Source organism: Rhinolophus hipposideros (genome assembly GCF_964194185.1).
Source record: "Rhinolophus hipposideros genome assembly, chromosome: 11".
Classification (NCBI taxonomy): Eukaryota; Metazoa; Chordata; class Mammalia; order Chiroptera; family Rhinolophidae; genus Rhinolophus; species Rhinolophus hipposideros.
Genome location: NC_138057.1, coordinates 55,311,510 through 55,333,218, shown reverse-complemented (window position 1 = coordinate 55,333,218; position 21,709 = coordinate 55,311,510). Strand labels below are relative to the sequence as shown.

The 21,709-nt window shown below is 42.6% G+C and overlaps 1 protein-coding gene across 3 annotated transcripts in view; it reads right to left on the bottom strand.

Annotated features, from left to right (window-relative positions):
- The window catches only part of TGFBR1 (transforming growth factor beta receptor 1), a 51,404-nt gene extending 32,959 nt beyond the window's left edge, over positions 1 to 18,445 (bottom strand). For 2 of the 3 annotated variants that reach the window (XR_013994496.1, XM_081067124.1), the window contains exon 1: positions 18,270 to 18,442. Coding sequence is in view for 2 of the 3 variants with exons in the window: in XM_081067124.1 (XP_080923250.1) it covers positions 18,270 to 18,357 (88 nt within the window). In the remaining variant the exon portion in view is untranslated. Of the gene's footprint in view, positions 1 to 18,269 lie in introns of all 3 variants that reach the window. The other variant, XM_081067125.1, reaches the window with a different exon arrangement.
- Positions 18,446 to 21,709: the final 3,264 nt, after the last annotated feature.

Below are 21,709 nucleotides of genomic sequence, written 5' to 3'. Positions count from 1 at the left end.
CCTCGGTTAGTGCTTTATGCATTTCTGAATCCCTAGGTCCTGGCACACAGGAGATCCAGTACATGTTTCTTGAATAAACATCCAAGAAATATCTCTTTAGCATATGGGTGGTTGCTATCACCAGGGCCCTCAATAAAATGGCCAAGCAAGCACATTTTCTCTTATCTTTTACTACCTTCATTTTTGAAGTCCTTTTCCCATCTCTTAGTGCTGTCCTTTCAACTTTCCAAAATTCCCACTTAGGTACCTCACTCAAGCCTATTTGATGTAAAATATCTTATTGTCCAGAATAACCTCTCTCCATATAAATCCAACACTTTCAAAATTACAAATGAACTTTACCCTCTGACCCAGAAGGAATGTAGCCTATGAGTGGCTTACATAGTTATTAATTTCCTAAAGTTTATACTAGATTGTTTCTAATCTTTCCTATGCATCAAACCTATCAATAGAACTGATATAAATCAGTTCTATCAATAGAACTGATATAAAATTAATGATATAAAATGAAATACCATACAACTCCAAAAAAATAATTTTAAAAAAAAGGTGACGTTTTCTATATACTAATGTAGACCCATTTCCCTGAGGTGTTAAGTCAAAATCTGTATGGTACAGAGCAATGCATTTGATATAGTAACATTTGCGCTAAGGGAGGGAGGGAGGGAAGGAAATGCATACACATATTGGCTTGTACATGTTACAAAGTATCTCCAGGAAGGACACAAAAGAAATAGGTGTAACACTGGCTTCCAAGGAAGGGAACTGGGAATCCAGAGGATAGTGGAGAGAGGAGACTACGGTGTTTCCCTGAAAATAAGACCTAGCTGGACAATCAGCGATAATGCATCTTTTGGAGCAAAGATTAATGTAAGACCTGGTATTATATTATATATTATATTATATTATATTATATTATATTATATTATAGACAGGGTCTTATATTAATGTTTGCTCCAAAAGACGCAATAGAGCTGATTGTCTGGCTAGGTCTTATTTTCGGGGAAACACGGTATACACCCATTTGTACTTTCTGAATTTTGAAAGATATTAGTGTATTACAGCTATTCTAAGTTATAAAAAAAAATTAAAATGCCTCTTTATGCTCCATCCCTTTTTCCTATACTGTCTTCAAAACTCCAACTCAGGATATTTACCCTATGGAGTATAGTCACTTCATGTCAGTTTGAAAACTTTAAGGTTCTTTCTGGAAAGTAATTTGCCAAGATATAATAAGAGCCTTAAAAAGGTCTATATGTTTTAATCTATTAAATTTACTTCTTAGAATTTTGTCTAAGTTAACAATGGGAGATCAGAGCAAAGACATAAACACACGGATGTTCATTCCGGTATAGTATGGTTGAAAACAACCTATATGGATGGCAGTAGGGCAATGACAGAATAAATTATGACACAATCATAAGTGGAATACTCTATCGCCACAAAAGCTAATACTTTACAAGCCTGTTTAAGGACAGGAAAATGGTCATACGATTAAGGCTGTATACAATGCGATTACAATTCCGTTCCTATCAAGTGATCAATCTTGTTTTCGTTGCACTTCAGTGAGGTGCGGTGGTATGTTAACACACCGAGCAGAAACGTATACTCTGACTTACCCTAACCTCTGCTAATAAATGGAGAAACTTTTATTTCTGGTGGTGAGTACTAAAACAAGAACTGAATTTCTTAATTTCCCCCAATCTAAACACACGTTTACCACAGTTTATTAGATTTTACGTTGACTAACGGATATTACAAGAGTAGGGTAGTTAATCTCATGGAATTCAGACACAAAAAGACTTAAGTGTGAATCCTATCTCTACCAGTCAGCCTCTAAGTAATCCTGAGGAAGTTGCTTAACGTTTTTGAGCTTGTAAATGTATAATAGCAATCCCAGAATGTTTGAGGGTTAAATGAAATAACATTTATAAATACTTAGCATAGTGCCTGGGACATAACAGAATGCTCACATATTCATTTATGCACTCATTCAACAAGTTTATTTAGCACCTACTATGTGCCCATCTCTGTTCAAGAGCTGGACAGAGAATCAGAGTAAACCTTTATACAGGGCCAGGAGACAGTAAATACAGAATATAACGTGAACAGTGTGTACATAAAGCAGTGAACATTCACGTAGCTGTTTCTCTTTCTCCATTCATAGATACCCATACAGAGTTTTCTAGCAATATGACAGTTTGAACAGGGTTAACCCAAGAACTTCACTGTGGTAGCATCAGAGGTACCTACAGGGAAGTCTACTTTAATTCCAACCCAAATTAACAAAGTGTTGAAACACATCCAGTGTGTACATTTGTATGTAATAACCCTAAGGAAGAATCGTAACTCATTAACCATAAAATGTTCATGCTCAAAGGAACCTAATAATTACCTGATCGTAACCCCTTACTTTATAGACGGAGAAACAGAAGGGCCCTAAGAGTCACATCAACATAATTTATTCTAAAAACCAGAAAGAAAAAAACAGATTGTGAAATAATCTATGGTGATGTCTCCCAAGTAAGACAAGACAAAGCCTTTCCCTCTGGGAAAGCAAGGTGGCTGCAGGAGGTGTTGGGACTTGGCTGCACAGATACTAAGGTCCAGTGATGAACGCGAATGAGCGGCAGATCACTCTGGGCTAAGGACAGGAAGGAACTGTGCTAAGGGAAGGAAGTGGTAACCGCCACCAGCCGCCTTTGAATGAAGGGCAGAGGAAGAGTTACACCTGGGCCAGCACACGGCAAAAAAACTACTGGAGCCATAGTTGAACAAATGAGCTGACTGCATCGAGCAGTTAGTAACTTTAGAAATTTTAGAAGCAGAGAGCAAGGTCTGAACACCTTTTACCAGAAAAGAGCAGTGTATGTTCCCTGTGTAGGAAGAATACCTTTAGGAGGACAGAGGTATCAGGACAGGATTCGTACTCTCAAGAAGTTCACAATGTAATGCGGAGAACAAACATGCCAGGACACAGGGTGACGCAGACAAAGTGCAGAGAGAGCACAGAAAAAGGAGACTTCTCTCAAAGATTAACGCTAAACTGAGGCATAAGGAAGGCTAACGAAGAAAGGAAGGTCATCCTGGGGAGATGATTTACAAAGATATTGTACACAGAATCAGGAATAAAAGAGTTAGTTTAGGAAAATGTAAATAGATCATATACTCATCTTGATGTAAACAAAAACAAAAACTGATTAAAATTCAACACCTATTATAGATAAAACAAAAAAAGCATTATACAAAAAAGTCATTACTTTGTCTTAAACTAGCAACAAATAGAAAACAAAAATATATTCTTTTCAAAGGCATCAAAAATAATCAAATACCTAGAAATAAATCTAACAAAAGACATGTAAGACCTCCAAAGAGAAAGCTTCAAAGCCTTATTTGATAGAAATTCTAAAAGATATAAAACAAATTTATTCATTTATTTATGGAGGAACATATCAACCTCATTAGAAGATTCAATACTGTAAAGATGTCAATATTCTGCAAAGTGATCTATATATTCAAACAAATCAAAATCCTATGTGTGTGGGCCGGGGCTCAGGCGGTTAGAGCTCCATGCTCCTGACTCCGAAGGCTGCCGGTTCAAGTCCCACATGGGCCAGTGGGCTCTTAACCACAAAGTTGCCGGTTCAATTCCTCAAGTCCCACAAGGGATGGTGGGCAGCGCCCCCTGCAACTAGCAAGGGCAACTGGACCTGGAGCTGAGCTGCGCCCTCCACAACTAAGACTGAAAGGACAACAACTTGACTTGGGAAAAAAAGTCCTGGAAGTACACACTGTTCCCCAATAAAATCTTAAAAAAAAAAAAAAATCCTATGTGTGTGTGTTTGTAACAAGCTGATTCTAAAACTTAGATGGAAAACATTCCAAGAACAGCCAAAGCAATCTTGGGAAATGGTGCTGTTGGAAGGCCTACTTTGCTAGACTTCAGGACCCAATTAAGGCCATGTATTGGTAAATAGACCGGTGGGACAGATTCCAGAAATAGACCCTCATGTAGTCCACCACTTGATTTATGATAAAGGACACTAGGAAAAGGAAGGTATTACCAGTAAATAGTACTAGATCAAACTGGGCAAACACACCATTGTAAAAATGAAAAAAAATGTCATATCATAATCAAAAATCAGCTCTTGAGGGACTGACTACATATCTCAATGTGAAAGGTAAAAGAAGCCTTTTAGATGAAAACACAGGAAAACATTTTCAAAACTGTGGGTCCAGAAAGATTAATCAAATAGGATTCAGGAAACACGAACCTTAAAAAAAAAAAAAAAAACGACTAAAGTTGAACTACATTAAAGTTAATTAAAAATACGCTATTCTCTTTTGTCATTTTTCTATTCATATCTTTTCTGAGATTTGCCAAATATGTGTCTATTTTAATAATGTGTTTACATTATAACCAATTTAGGGCTTTATGGATCAAAACCATTTTTCCTAATCTTTTTCTAAATCCTTATTTTCTTTGTATTTACTTATTCCTTCTCTAGCTTGATTTGCATTCTTGCTTTCAAATTTTCCTTTGGGTACTGCTTTAGCAAAACTCCCACTAATTTTGATATGTAGGGCTCTTGTTCATTTCTAAATGGCTTATAATTACAATTGTAACTTCTTTAACCTAATAATTCTTTAAGGAATTATTTAGAAGAATAGTCTTATTTTCCAAGTAGATATGGTATTTATTTTGACTTCTTCTTTATTTTTTGGGGGGGGAGGCATATGTTGTTAATTTTCAACTTGGGTGTTCTTTTTAGATCTCCCTATCACCAATTTCCTGGGAAACTCCAGAAGTATTTTAAAAAAATAATGTTGATGATTACAAAATTGGAATACATTAAATCTTTACTATACTATTCAAATATTTCTTTCTTAATATATAAACAGTGACTTTATCCATTTCTTCTTATATCTTTAACAGTTTCACCTTATGTATTTCAACATCATTTTATTAGTTGCATAAAGATTCATGACATGTCTTGTGAGATGGTACCTGTTTAACAATAAAAAAATACACCTTTCTTCCCTTTCATGCTTTTGTAGGTTGAATTTTATTTTGTCAGGTATTAATCTTACCATAGCTACCTTTTGGTTTTTGTCAGATTTGCCTTTTTCTATTCCACTATTTTCAACTTTTGATGTCACCTTTAAGTGTCTCTTGGAAAAAAAAAAAAGCTAGATTTGCAGGACTGTGTGTCTGTGTGTATTAATCCAATCTAAGAATCTATCTTTTCAACAGGGGAATTCAACCGTTCATATTTACCAAGCATTCATGAACTTGTAACTGCCATTATTTACCATTAATTTTTTAACTTAGATTTTATTTTTATCGATGTTACATATATACAGAGTTTAAGGTGCCAAATAGTTCTACAAGACTGTTACACTTACTTACACACACACACAGCAGTTCCCCAACATTCAACACTTCCTATTTCTTGCTCCACAAAAGCAGTCACACTTTCTTCTCTCAAGTCTCTTGGTATTTAACTTGATGCATTTCCACCCCTTTGCAGAACAAAGAAAAAAATCACTGAATTTAGCCAAAAGACGATGATAGCTACCATTAGAAATCTCAGAGACTTGGTGAACCACACATATAGTTACACAAGCTTTAATTTTCTTGCCTTCTCTAGTCTGAAATGTTCATCTTTCTTGTCAAACAAAACGCCAAAGCAAGAAGTTCGATTCTGATTGCTGTCACCTACAGGAACGTAGCTGAATTAAAAATCAAGCAAAGACAGAAAAACCCAACCCAAATAGAGGGGCTTTTATAATACTTCATAATATTTATATTTTATAAAATTTCTAACCATTGAATTCATGGCCTCCCTTGGAGCATGAGAAAGCCAGCATCTAGTGTTGCCTGAACTCCTTTCAAAGGAACACTTACCCTTTAAGACTAAACTGTGTATATAAAAACTGGAGCTTGGAAGGCACTGTAAACAACCTAATGAAGTTTCCAGACTTCAAAATCTAGATGTCCAGAGACTTAGCATTAGGAATATGAGTTTCGAACTGGTGGCAGCATTGATGCTAGCATTTTGGTGACTGAAGAAGGCCTCTAGTAGGGGGCTGGTTATTAAAAGGTAAGGGTCTGCCAATGCTTGATGTTACTTATGCCTCAGAGAACTGAAGCTACAGCACAGAACTATGCTACATAGAATTTTGCAGCATATGTAATATGCAGCATGGAATTATGACATCTACATATAAGTCAATAATTACTAGGCCCTAGCTATGGTTTAGAATGGCTCATAGGTGATTATACCCCTTTAACTCTATGAAACTTTGTTCCCAGTTCCAGGATCTCTAAGTGAAATTAGATGCAAGCATTTAATTGCTCAGAGCAGCTATTTCCTCAGGGCACACCATCTGTGTGCTATGCACAGATAATTCTGAGTCTGGTGGTGCTTCAAGTGTACCCTCCAAGGTTCCTGCCTGACTGACTCCTAAACCCCGTTTATTGAAACTCTTCCCTCCTTCTCCTCCCATCATAAGGCCAGTGGAGGCTGGATCTGATAAAACTTAAACGACAGATGAGAAAGAGTGGAAAGGTCCTAGCTAAAAGAATATTTTTGTGGCTTTCTTTTTTCTTTTCTTTTCCCTCCCTCCCTTCTTCCCTCCCTCCCTCCCTTCCTTTTTTAAGGATAAGGTGGAAGAAACAATTGTGATCTTGGGGAGAAAGACTACCTGAGAACAGAAAGACTCAAGCTTATAAATGCATTAAATATAAGAAGGAAGACAACAAAAACAAATTTTACCATGGGAAAAGAAAAAACAAAGCAATGTAAAGAAAAAAGATACAGCATTTGCTCACAGGAAAGTGACCTACAGTGCTCACTGGTTTGTTGGTGGGTTAGGGAATTTCAGATCTGCAATGCCCAACTATCATTTGTAATTTTTTTTTTTTAAGGGAGAGAGAAAAGAAAGAAAAGGCAAAGTCAAGGCAGACCCATGGTTCTCAATCCTTGAGATGTCAAGGAAAGGGCCTAGAATGTGCACTCCTGAGGGCTCTGTCCACCCCCACCCCCCACCTCTGCTTGTATTTCCTTTAGCTGTAGCAAGCCCTGCTGGTTTCTCTGTTTAGAGAGATCAGTATAACAAGAACACATGTGGCGTGAGAAGATACTATAGATTGTTCTCAATTTCTCCCCTCCAACATTATGAGCATCTCAAGTATTCAGAAAACTAACAGAACTGTGAACACCTATATACCCACAACCTAAATTCTATCAGTTACTACTTTTCTATATTGACTTTACCGTGATTTATCCATCTATGCACCCATCCGTTAGGGGTCTGATTTGATAGTAAAGAGATCTTCCATAAATTTAAGCGATTTAAAAAAAAAAATCATTCTCCCTAAGAAAGACTTGAGTCAGAAAAGGGACAATAATGACGTTCTAAGTGAGGAAGAAGCCCCGTTCCTGTTCAGCCTTTAGCTGAATGATTACCCTCATTACCCTGAAATACTACATAACTTCTGAGGCCCCGTTTCCTCACCTGTAAAATACAGTCAGATGAAACGATAATGAAGCTCCCCTAGTTAGGGTCCTTTGTAGTCTACAAATTCTATGAGTCTATGAAAAACAATTTTCTTAATAATAACTATCATTTACTTCGTTTTATGTGCCAGGAAATATGCAACAAGTTTTATGTGCACAATCTCGTTCAAGCTTCACAGGTCCCTTAAAATTTTGGCGATATCTCCTCCATGAAAAGTGTCAACTGTGTTTAGTAGCACTTGGCACGCAGCGACGCTCCAGCACCATTTTCAGTCCGTTTCCCCAGCACCAACCTCACAATGCTTTGGTGGGACTAGATGAAACGAACAACTGGAAATTATCTTCCCTCACTGATAAACGTGAACAAACTCTGGCCCCTGGTTTGTAATTTTTTTCCCCCAAATGTGGAATGAGATAAAACAGCTAAGATTACTTTAACTTGTTTATTTTGGTAAAATAATTACATATAATTATTGTTGAAAGAAATCTACAATACACAATCTTGGTGTTTTTATTTAAATCTGTTGCACATTGAATAACAAAATTAAAATGTCAGTTTTTCAACTGGAGAAAGTACTCAAATCAACAGCCATGTGCTAAACAAAGAGACTCAATTAGAGCACATTATGGTTCAATCTGGAGATGAATACATCAAGCGAAAAAAAACACACACACAAAAAACCTCCATACATATATTGTGTTTGTGTGTTTATATAAATAAAAAGCTAGTTACTGCTTTTCTATCTCTATGTTCCTCTTCAGGTTTAACTATCTCCTCGATGTTTAGTGCTCCCAAATATGTGTATTAGTCCTCACTTCTAATAGAAAAAGCCATGCTTTTATTTTTTTCCATGGGAGCTATTTGTATTTCAATGCATATTTAAAGATCTTATATTGTAGAAATGTAACAAGATGCCTGCACGAGGTGTCCTAGAACTATAAATATACACTATTACGCAATCAATGAGTTCACATCTAGAAAATTTAGATGGAATGGTGATCCTGAAGCAAGTGAACAATAGTAGGGAGGTTTCAACCTGTTGGTTAGAGCAAGGAAACACCGGAACGAGGCCTAAAGTAGTTCAGTAACTGCAGAGTAAGAAAGGAAAGAGAATCCACTCGAGTCACGAAGAGTGATAAACTCAAATTCTTCACTTTATTTCCAAGTGCCCTCTATACAAAGACTTCTGTAACAGATGCTGCTCAAGAGCAGGGAGAAACTTGTTTTTCACAGTGAAATCAGCATATCTCTAACCAAAGCATGTCCTTCATGGTAACATACGTGGGTATCTTTTACATAAATCTTGGGGTTACTATGCAATCCACACACACAGAACCACGCTTTCTGAGCACGGTCTCTCCTGAGGGAATCATCATTCCCAACACCCCTCACCCACAAAGGCAACAGCTCTTCAAACAGAAACCCTTGCTGTCTTGGGCCTGTTTGAAGAAAGGCAAATGTCTGGCTCTGTTCACCTTTGCTTGCAGTACCCAGATGATGTCTGCCAAATGGAGACAGGTCGAAAGCTAAGGACATGAGGCAAACGTCTTTGTTAGCCAGGTTGAACAGTTTCATGTTACTCTACTCATTATCCTCTAGCTTTTAGCAAAGCTTGATTTAAACGTTCCAGCCTTACATCAGCTGTTCCATTGGCATTAGGGTAAGACTAGTGTGTTCATACTTGGATCGGAGCCTTAGAGTGGAGAAGAAAAATGGAGCAGCAGTACTAAATTGCACCCTCAATACATGGTAAAGAGGAAGCCTGAGAAAACAAGACAGGGCTGCCAGGTCCAGGAAACTCTAACCACTTGGACATTCTCCCTGCATTGCAATCTTTATGTTTGGCGCTCCATATTAGTAAGGAAGGTGGCAGCCGCCTCAGGAATTCTCAGTAACAGGCAATGAGATCTATGCAAACTAGCAAGTTCCCTTATTGCCCTCAGTGCTAGAAAACTCAGAGTTAAGTACTGCGCTCAACTACTAAAGCTTTCCTCAGCTAAAATTTATAATCTTTCTCTCTTTCCCCTTTTACTTACTGGTTCTCATCTTTCTGGTCATTATTTTTCGTCTTACTGCACATGTTTTTATTTCAAGCTTCCTAAATCCTTTTCTGAAAAATGGCCAGGATACACAAGCCAATCAATAAATAAATTTCTTCCATATAATAAGGAAGTTACAAAATAGTGCTCTTCTCAAAGCCATGAATGCAAAAGAAGTTGAGAGCCTGTGTGCTGGCTAAAAACAGTGAGCAAGGAAGCTTGGATTACACCTACAAATACAGAATGCTAGAGTAGAAACAGAACTTGCAGTTAATCAATTCCAATCTCTCACCTAACACAAGAAATTCCTTCTACAACTTCTCAGACAGAAGGTCATCCAAACTCTGCCTGAATACTTCCAGTGACAGGGAACACTACGTTACAATGTTCCATTTTATGATGGTTCCCATTGATAGAAAGTCTTTCCTTACACCCAGTGAAATCTGCCTCTCAGTCTGCCAATTAATTACAGTTCTTCATCATATAGACATGTATTTCTCTTCCAAAAAACGTTCCTTCACTTATTTAAAGATGTAATAATTCCCATTTACTGACTATCTACTGGTATCAGTCTGTGTGCTAGGTACTTTGTAGCCTCTGTGATACGGTATCTTCATAACTATCACTAAGCTGGGTGTCATCCTCTTTTGAAAAGTGAGTCCCAGACAGATACATGGGTTAGATTCTAATTCCAGACAAATATGTGTGGTTCTTATATCTACTCCCATAAACAAAGATTTTATTAAACTTCTGGCAACCAAATCACATGATTTGAATGCCTTCAAAATAGGAAGGAAAACAAACAAGTTCAATCAATCAAAAGAGAAAAATAAAGACGGTCTAGAGGTACAACTGCACCAGAGTTTGGTTGGTGGAGAAAAATGACAGCATGAAAAGCATTTAAAGAGATAGGCATCAGGGAGCTCTAGCACACAGTAAAGGTGACACCTATAAAATCACAACCATGACCTGAAGCCAGTAGTGTAAAAGCAGGCCCCAAACAGGAAACCTCCTCTCTTCTACTTCAGTCTAAAACCAGAGCAGATTCCCCACAGGTCAATCATATTACTGCGGAGAAAAGCAGCACAGCCTTTTCTGTGCTGAAGTTGATTTCAGTACAACCAGAACACAAATAATTCTGAACATATACTTCTATGACATTGGGGGCTGGGGAGGGGGGTGGCAGTGGGCGCGGCACAAAGCATGGACCCACAAAACACAGGAGAGAAGCATATCCCAGTGAACTGAGCAAGGTTCCAGATCTAAGCTAGGAGTTCAGGGTCAGAATAAAAACAACTCCATTGACAGTGGCAGGGCCCTGGAATCCAAAACAAAGAGGATGAGATGGACGGCGAATGCCAGCAATCATTTCTTAGCCTGACGTTCTCTCCCATTTCCAGTCATGTTCAAGTCATATCTCTGCTGCCTACTGAACGATTCCACTTGGCTATCCTAGCACCTCAAACTCAACATGCCCAAACTCGAGTTCACTTCCCTCTTTTTCTCACCCAATTCCCTACTAGTTAAAGGCATTATCCAGAGCTAAACACTGGGAGTCATCCTTTTTTTATTTTATAGTCCTTAATCTTTGTACTCCACTTTGTACAGCTAAAAACTACTGCTATTCCACAAATATTTACGGAGTGCCTAGGATGCACCAGGTACTTTCTATGCATTTGAAACACACTGGTGAACAAAACGAAAATATCCGTTTTCAAGAAGCTTATCTTCTGGTAGGAAAGACACAATAAATATAGTAAATAGGTAAATAAATACAGAATTTCAGAAAGTAGCATTACAAAAAAGGAAAAGCAGAGTAAGATAATGGCAATTTTTAAAAGGGTGATCAGGGTAAAGCTCATTGGGAAAAAGGTGACATTTGAGCAAAGATGTGTAAGCGGTGAGGGAGGCGGCCATGCAGATCTGTGGGGGAACAGCACTCAGGCAAGGACCCTACTATGGGCTCCTGTCTTTCCTGAAATGCCATGGAGCCGTCGTCCTCCCACTCCATTCCCAATGCCATCACACCAACTCCACAATCTCCTAGGCAGCCACCCCGCTCTATTTCCTCTTGGTACAGTTAACATTCCTTTTCCACGTTAAAACCATCCCCCTGATTTTCAAGGCCCATAATCCTCTGAAGCCACCCTTTACATCCTGAACTTCTGTTCCTCTTCCAAAAATTCTTGAAACTGAGCATGCTCCTTCTTCACACACATCCTCCTCTCCTGCCTAGGAGTGCTTTCCCTCCCCCCGCATCCACACCTAACCCATCCTGTAAGGCCCGGTCCCTGTGGTTGCTATTGTTGAATCGCTAGTCATGCTGTCCCAGCATCATAATCCTTGAGAGCAGGTCTGCCTCTGCTTCTATAATTCCAACGTGTTGATCACTACTAAATATTTGCTGACTAAGATTAAATATGACCTATTTCTTCTACAAGCAGAAGCTCTTTACCAACTTAAAAACATTTTTATCAGCTTTGATAAAAACTACTGAAAGAGATAAAATGATTAAATAATGCTTTTATAATACTAATAAAAATGCACGGGGGCTGGGATAAGAGAAAATGCCAATGATGGACAGCGACAGCTTTTTTCTTTTCTGTAATTCAAATTTTCAGTTATTTTTCAGGTCTGTGATTAAGTTACTTTGAGAAGGAGTTTGCTGTGAATCTATATAAATCAATACAGATAATGAATGATCAACTATCATTAGACTCAATAGAGAGATTCAAGTTACCAACCAATATAATGTCAAAGAAAGACTGCAAGTACTGAGTAACTTGCAGTTGCAAAGAAGCAAACTGTAATTAAGACAAGCTGAAGCAAATTCTCATGGGTTAAAAACACATTTTCTTGATGAGGTAGCCATAACAAGATATTTACTGTATATGACAGCAGCATGATGTACAGAAAAGAGTACAAACACTGGAATGCTCAATTGCAGCCTCCACCATTTAATAACACCATGACCTCAGTTTCGTGGTCTGTAAAATGGAAACAGAAACTCTGCTATTTACAAACTTTCACAACACAATCTATGTTCCAATCTGAGCAAAATCCTGTCAACTCTGGCAGATGGAGTCGATGGTAATGCAGAATCATGTGAGTCCCAGGTGACTGGACTACTGTTAGTCTCTAGTAGATACCTGTTCTATGTGAAGCAATGTCTTCCTTTTATAAATGTATTTATAATGAAAAGACGAAAGAAAAAAAATATTAACATCTCTGGATAATGTAAGAGCTGAAAAGAATCCTGGGTTAGAACCAATGTCATCAAAATCTCCAGTTCTCTTCTGAGCACTGGTCACCTAGGCCTGGGGACAAACGGACTTAAAAAGAGCCTCATGGATGTTAACCGGTACATTAGTAAGGAGCTTTTGGACTATTGTACAGCCACTACCCAGGGTCGGGTATGAGAATTACATGAGCCAAGGCAGGCAGAATCTCTGGCATATTCTTCAAATATATTCCTTTCAGATTGACAAAATGGTGCAAGGACTACTGAACCTTCAAGAAACACCAAACCAACTGTGTGTCCACTCTGCAAATCATAATTTTTTTTTAAGTTACAAATCATTCTTTATAATGTGTAATGCTCACACATTGCCCAAAATGAGGGAACAGCTTTACAAAAATGCCAGACCTGATGTATAAAACTGGACCCATAAAACCAATCAGACTTACTCCAGCAGTGTTTGAGAAAAGTGTTTATTTAAAGCAAAAAACCTACAAGTCAACCAACTGTAAGTTCTTATCAAAAAGAGGCAGCCATGAGAAACCTGGCCCATGGATTATCTGGGCCAAAACTGTACTGGATTTAAGTCAGAGTAGCAGCAAATCTTAATGTTTATGGAGACAGCGTGGATTTGATATTGAGAAAATTCAGTTAAGAAAGGCACTAAATACTATCCTAAGTATTGGAGATAGGCTGGGTCAAGAGAAATCATAAATTGTGAGAAGATTCCAGAAGTTTTCTTGAGCTAGTTCTGTGGGTCAAAGCATGAAAATCCCTGAGAAACATGCCAGCATCTGCCCTCAGTTCCAGAAGCAGGAAGCAAAGATGTCACCAATCACATGATGCCAAACCAGAGTGCATCTGTTCTGAGAACTTGTGTTATGTAAGCCACGACCAAGACAGAACAGCAAAAGGCATACGGTTTGTCAACATGTGCAGGGGGTTTTGTGGTTTGAGGAGACATGTTCTCTCTCCCATCAAAAAGGCCATCCAGAGGATAACGGCATTTTCCAAACCCACTTCACTGGACATGAACATACCTGATGCAATACAACGGTTCCACAAGAATGATGTGGAGTTCGGGTAACTGTTTCAGCGAGGCCTAGAAGAACCTTTCAAAAAAGGCCCTCCCCGCAGGAACAAGATTTATCTCCCTCTTGATTATTTTGATCATGTCAGTTCCTGATTTAATTTCAATAATGAAGCAGATCATCTAAAATTCTAAACCTAACCATGTACCATAAGGCCTTTCAATTACACCCCATTTCCATTAAATTCAAAATTGTTTCACCATCTTCCAAACCATGGTAAGCCTGGTTTCCTCAATAAATTTGAAACGAGGTCCTTTTATCAGCAATATAAACAAGATACTTTCTCGTGAGGACTTTATATAACCTGTAATCATCTGCCTTCTCCCACCTACAGAAGTCATTTTTCATAAGTTCATAAGTTCAAGACAACTTCACTTAGGTAAGTCACTCCATTAACCCTGTTCCTCTCCTACTCCAAGTCCTTCATATTTGAATGTGCCACATGGGGCACAAGATTTGGAAAAGAAAAACAAGAAAATCAAACTTCTTGTCTCAGTTCTGTCTAACCCTGAGAAATCCACCTAACTCTGTCATGTTTTTCCATCGGTAAACTGAAGTGACTTACGACATTCACCATTAGTCTGGTGGGCAGTCCATAACATAATTCTCCCTCACTTATCCCACTTACATTACCTTTCTGATTTGTCTCCAGTCATATATTACACTTTTTAGAACTGCAAAACACACACACACAGACACAAAATGGTTCATACATCCAAACCACACTATAGAATAAGGAATTAACTCTAAAGAGTAACTTGCAAGTCAGTCAATACAAGCTTTGGTTCCTGCCCTGCAGTAGGCCCCGGGGGCAGTAGGGAGACACAGCTTATAAAGAGAGAGCTTAATATTCATAAAATTCCCCTCTGCCCATTTGAATTCTAGCCACCTTTCAAAGTCAGTTGAAGTCCTCAAGTGTCCGGGAAGCCTCCCCAATCGCTTCAGCCTATGTTAATCATTTCCCTCTTTGAATACTGATGCTTCTCTGCAGGGGTGATATTGAAAAAATGTTTAACAACCAGCACACAATGGTACCCACCAATCAGAAAGGATGTCTGACCAATAAAAACACACGTGGCCCAGTGGGAATTGCTGGTTGAACGTCATTCCTACCTATTACTGCCAGTGCCAAGTAGCAACTTCAAACTCCAACACAACTGTCTCATTTCATCTTCAAGAGCTAGTGAATTAGAAAAGGTAGGTATCACTCCCATTTTCTGCATAACTACTGTGTTGCCCAGAAATAAGACCTAGCCGGACCATCAGCTCTAATGCGTCTTTTGGAACAAAAATTAATAAGACCCGGTATTATATTATACCCTGTATTATATTATATTAGACCCGGTCTTATATTACGGTAAAATAAGACTGGATCTTATATTATTTTTTGCTCCAAAAGACGCATTGGAGCTGACGGTCCAGCTAGGTCTTATTTTCAGGGAAACATGGTGAAGTTTCAGGGAAAGAGGTGAAGTTGGGCCTAATAACCACATCTAATAGCCTCCTGCTTCTTTCACATCATGCAACTTGTCCTGAGTATACACAAAGAATTATTCATTAATATTGCATAAACTGTACTTACATATAACAATATAAATACTAAATGAATGCCCAGTCAAGTGGCATTTAGTCAACAAGCATTTAAGTGGAACTGAATATAAAACACAATGCTAGGTTGAGAGCATAACGGAAACAAAAGGCATGACCCTGGCCCTCTGGGTACCTGTACCAATGTTCAAGAGCATAGTCAAATAACAGTGCAGAAGACAGCAGACATAGACAACACAAACTGGAAGTGTTATGCATACAGTTCAGGGAAATACAGAGTTCAGGAAGTCAAGATTGAGAACTTCTTTCCTCACACTCCCAAAAGGGCAAAATTAAGTATGTGGTGAAAAGGCTGAAAAGTCAGGCGTCAGTGAGAAAACAGAAATCGCTGGAATTGAGGGTTTGCAATAGTGAGAAATGTTGGATACTCAGAGATGGCCCTAATCATAAGCTTCAAGTGGTGCTCTCGATGCTGAACACAAATGGGAAATCTTGTAAACCCTTTATAGGAATGGCTGAGGAAGATTAGCTTGGCAGTAGCCTATAGAAAAGCCCAGAAGAGAGAAACACTGGAAAGCAACTAGATTTGAGGGCTACTACAGGCAAGATTAAACTGGTAGATGCACACAAAGAAAGGAAGAGACACTCAAGAGGCATTAATATAAAGAAGAGTTGGATTTTAGGCATGTTTTCAAAGAAAGAAGTTACGAAATGGCAGAAAGGAAGCAGACAGCATTCTCACATGGGATGTACATGTAGACACAGTGGTACTAAACTGTGTACTAGAGCAAGGAACCAATTTCCCCAGAGAAATCTATGTTGGAGAGAGCAGAAGCTAGGCAGAGAATACAAAACTTGATACCCAGACAATAAGGAACTGTGAGCTCTTAAAAAGGAAGCCAAATTATAAATTTAAAAAAAGCACTGAGCTTCTTGGAAATGTTATGAAAGGATGGAGTGAGACATCAACATAACCACCCAGGGCAGGCAGACCAGCTGAGGTAGTCTAGACTTAAAGAGTATTAGCACTTGAATCAGCTTTGTATTGTATGCATGCATGCCTGTGTAGTCATGTAGTGTGTAAGCTCCTCCAGGGCACGGACTGAGAGATGTTCTGTACATCAATTATTCCGGTACTGTTATTTGAATCCATGAAAACTTTGTGCTACACTAGGTGGAAAAGAATGAACTGTTAATCAAGTTAATGGTGGTGTGGAAGTGTAACTTATGCTTGAGGCGTAACAGTATTGATTCTCCTACCTGTCTGCACATTTGTCTTGCCCATGTCAAAAATCCATTGTTTCCTCTAAAGTAGACCCAATGTGAAGGGAGTCCAGGAAAGTACTAGGAATCAAAAGGCTAATCGGATTTTCAAATTGTGAGGGCAAAATCGAAAAGTGAATAATAAAGATCAATCGCTCATCAGAGGACTGAAAATGGAAAGGAATGCTGTTTGCTTCCTTTCTGCCAGACAGATAGTTAGGTGTATATATTAAGGGGTATAGGTTTTGAAAACACTGAACCCTGGGTGCCAATCCTAACTCCACAGCTCTCAAGTAACTGAGTACAAAACCTCTCCACACCACAGTTTCCTCATCTATAAAATAGGGCAAATGCCACTAGCCCTCGGGGCTCAGTTGTGGGAATTAGATAACAGTACTTTCGTGTACTTTATACAAAGGTCTTAGTAGACAGCAGCTATTAGTAATAATTGGTACCCTCAGTCTTGAGTTTTTTGCTTTTTAAAACACTGGGTATTCAATTCCAGAAGCAGAAATGTACTTGCACTGTATTTTTAGGTTTAGGCTCTATGGTTTCGTTTCTAGTGTTTTATTTTAGATGCTAACAAAGTTCTCCACTCCCCAGGGTAAGTGATGACCACGTACGCCATCCTGATTTTACAGTTCGGAACACGAAGGAAATACTCCCTAGAAAACTAGCCACACAGACAACGGATTCAAACTACGAGCTGTCACTCAAAAAAAAGGAACCTCACGAGCAACGTTCCTCCGAGGAAATAAAAGCGTGTGATCAATTCCCATCAGCATTCCCATTCACACCTTCCACACGTCGCCGAGCGTGCAAAAGTTCAAGTTTCTACTACGAAAACAGTCTGCAGCCTTCCGGTGACTGCATCCACTTCAACGCTTCCCAGACGCACGAAAGAAACATTCCGCGCATCCTCGCGCCTCCTGCTCCTCACACAAAGCTCTGCAGTTCCTCTTCCGAAGCCACCGCGGGCCGGAGCAGCAGCAGTCCCCGCCGCGGGTCCACGTCGCTGCCCCCGGGGTCTGGATCTCACGTCGCCCCTCCCACTGCGCCGGGAAGCCGCGGAGGCTCAGAGCCCCCACCCAGCGCGGGACCTCCCCCGACCCCCACCCGCCTCGGGCCCTGGGAGCTCGCACTACGCCCCGCCTGGGGTGGGTGCCGGGGACAAGGCCACCCAGCTCCCAGAGGGGTGGCGGGGAGCCGCCCCAGCTCGGCCCGTCCCGGCCGCCCTCGTGCCCCTGGGCCCGCGCCCATTCCGTCCGCAGGGCGCAGCCCCCGACCTCGGGCCGACGCCGGCTCCCCCGGGGAGCAGACACCAGCGCCAGACACCGCCGCCGGTCAGTCCACCCACGCTCGGACACACGCCCCCTCCCGCCGGCCCCCCCCGCCCGCAGCTCGCGTGGCCGCAGGCGGGCCAGGAAAGCCCGGCCCCGGCCCGGGCGCCGCCACCTGCGCCCCCGGCCCCGCGCCATGTTTGAGAAAGAGAAGGAGCGAGCCAGAGGCCAGGCCCGGCCCGCGCGCCCCGCAATCACCCACCACCCCCGCCGCGCCGCTGCTCACCCGTCGCTCCCGGGACCAGCGTCGCCGCCGCCGCCGCCAGCACGAGGAGGAACAGCCGGGGACGCGGAGCAGCGGCCGCCGCCTCCATGGTCCCGCCGCCACCGCCTGTGGCCCGGCCCGGCCCGGCCGCCGCCTCGTCTTAGCAAGCCTCGCCTCGCCCCACCTCCCCCGCCGCGGCAGCGGCCTCGCTCCGGCCCTTTGTAACTGCTCCGGGGCCGCGCGTCCATTGGCTGCCGGGCTCCCGCCGGCCCCGCCTCCCGGCTGTCGGCGAGCCGCTGAGCGGGCCCCAGTCTGGAGCCCCGCCCGCAGGCCCGCCGGGCAGCCAATCCAGAGCCGCGGGCGCCCGCTCACTGGCCACGCCCCCAGACTCCCCCGGGGCCGGGCCGCCGGACCCCTGCCGGAGCCAGAGTCGCTCGGCGCTCGCTGGAGACCAAGCGGGGGCAGGGTCCAAACTAGCCCGGGCCCCGCTGATTCTGCAGTCCAGGGGGGCCTGGGCTTGTACGATGGGCGTGTCTGAGTGTGGGTCGCTTTTGGAAAAGGCTGTGGCCACTCGACGACCCTTTCTTCTAGCCTCCCTAGGCACCTACGATCGGATATTGACCCCCAACCCCACCCTGACCGCCGTTCGCCGCTCTGTACCACCAATCCCCAACACATTCACGCAGATCCGCTGTACGGTCAGGCAGACTTGGACTTCCCCTCCCCAGATCGACGCCGCAACTTGAAACATCTGCCCGCCAACATCTGTCCTCAGAGCCCTTTACGTGCGCCTCGGACTCCCGTTTCCTCCCGCCGGCAGCGTCTACCCCCAACCCAGGCAACGCGCCCCCGCCCCCAAATTCCAGGCCCGGAAAGTCCCCAAATCCCGGCCTCAGACTTCGGGTCCTTCCTGCGCTCAGACCCTCCTCTGAAGAGCCGCCCGCCTCCCTCCGCACCCCTTCCCGGCCCAGCGGGGACAGGGCAGGTCCCCACGTCCACCCCCAATGGGAGGAGCCCCTCTTAGCGCGCAGCGCTCCGGGGCGGAGGCCGAGCAGGCACGCCTCCGAGCGGCCTCCGTGGACACGCCTGCACGGTACTCCTCAGGTGCCACTAGAAACCCAAATAAACTCAGCGACGTTTCCGTGACGGATTCCTGATCTGCTGTGAGACGCTCCACCCACCGTCCCTCCGGGACGCCCCCAGGAGCTGCGGACTTGTAACTCTTCCGGTCAGCCTCGTCCCCTCTTCACACACACACAGGAGCCGGTGACCCAGCACAGAGAACCCTTTCCCACCGAACCTTTTAGGGAGAAAACCTTCTTTTCTGTGTGATGCGAACTTGGCATTAAACAGAGTTGGTGGCGGGAACGAGCACCAGCGTCCAGTGCTGGTCCGTAAGCTCCTGTCCCCGCCCGTGAAGACCTTGTCCCTCCTGAGCTGCGGAGGGACAGGGGCGGGCTGGTGGCGCTGGAGCTGGAAGCTGAGACCCGCCCTGTGTCCCTCCCGGCTGGGACACCTACGGGAACCAGTCCGTTAACCTTTCTGAGCCTCCATTCCTTCGTCTTTCAAATGGACATATCTAGCTACCTTCCAAGGTTAGTGAAAGAATATAAGATTTGGGGGTTCCCCCCTTCAAGTTCTACTTTTAGGCCTTCCCTCCAGACCCCTGGTCTGCTCCTGTCCTCCAGACGGGTAAGGCCTGATTATACACTGACTCTCCCCACCAGGGCTGCAGTGTCCGTACAACCAAGGACGGCCTGCTCTCGGGGCTGCCAGAGCCCATCGGCGGCAAGCACTCCTCTTAGTCCCTGCAGCGGGCACACACCAACTCTGGAGGAGGCTTCTGACAGGCTCCAGTCCCCATCTGCCCTCTCGTTTCCGATTTCTTCAATGGAGACTTGGTGGAGAAGTAAGTCAGGGCAGGAGCTCCAGTGGCGCAATCGGTTAGCGCCCGGTACTTAAATGACAGTAAGTCAGGGCCTTGTGACACCTGAGGTCTCTAGGTTACTTCTTTGCGGCTCTATTCTCAGTGTCTTACATAAGAGATGTTTATTGTATGAATGAATGAATGAATGAATGAATGAATGAATGAATGAATGATTCACTTCAGACAAGTGACTGTTCTCTCATCATTAGACTCTTCATCTCTTAAATGGAAATCATAATAGTACCTACCCCATTAGTAAATAAAAGGGATTGAATCACATGTCCTAAACCTCTTACCTAAGTGACATAATGTGTCTGCATGAATATCTGGAACAAGATAAATATTTAGTTAATGTCATTTCTCTGCCCCTCCCCTTTCAGCTCCTAGGAGTCTAGTCAGCATTCGTGTTGATGGTAACCTGTGCCTTTGCCTTAGAGAGCTCCAGTTACCCAGTGTTAGGATATCTTCTATAACACACTTTGTGAGGACAGAGCCCCAGAGAACAGTTTCCAGGCTCTCGCCCTCATGTGGAAAGGTGCTGGCTCGGGCAGTAGGTGACTGTCGGCTGTGGCTACTTGGCCGTCAGTTGTAACCAGTGAGCCATTGGCCACTAATATAACTGCCATGGCTTTGCTAGCAGAAAAATGGGGGCTAGCAAGAAGACGGAGGCTGAGCCTGCAAGTGGAGCAGTGAGGGTTGCGAACAGTGTGGCTCCTGCTTCCTGTGTCTCCAACCCAGCCGCCAGCGAGAATATAGTGGTGTGACTCCCCTACCCATGGCTCCGTGGGTGTTCCTTTTTGGCCTCACCATATGCTACGTTCTTATGTGGGGACCAGGACTAGAGACCCAGCCTGACACCCTACATGACACACTTCCAGTTCCTTAACATTTTCCATGGACTTGAGTGTGTTCATCAGGAATTTGAGGAACAGGAAGGAGAAACAGACTATTTATGAATTTCATTTTCCTAATGTTAGGAGGAAATTTCCATGAGCCACGAATCTATAAATAAACTGCATTAGAATGGAACAACAAATTATACGTTTAAAACCATGGTTCTCAAACTTCGTAATGTCTTCAAATTACCTGGGGAGATTTTAAAAACGCAGATTCCTGGGTGCCAGCCCTGGAGAATCTGCTTCAGTTCATCTGAAAGAACTCCAGGAGTCTGCATATATAACAAATACCCCCAAGTGATTCTGTGGCAGGTGTCACCAGGCCACACTTCTAAAGGCACCATTTAGAAAGCGTGACTTGAAAATTCAATAAGTAATTTCACCTTTTGAGAAAGGATGGGCCATGGAAAGAAACTTCTGGTTTGAAGGCCTGCAGACCCCAGCTGGAATTCTGCCTCTACTATTTACTAGATCTGGATCTGTGCACACAACTGGGTATTTCCCAGATTTCTCATCCCCGGATGTAAAGTGGGATAATGACACTGACTCATATATTTGTTGTGAGGTCCAAATGAGCTAGTGCACATAAAGAATCATAAGTGTTAATTCCCTTCATTCTCTACAGGCTCTCAAAATGG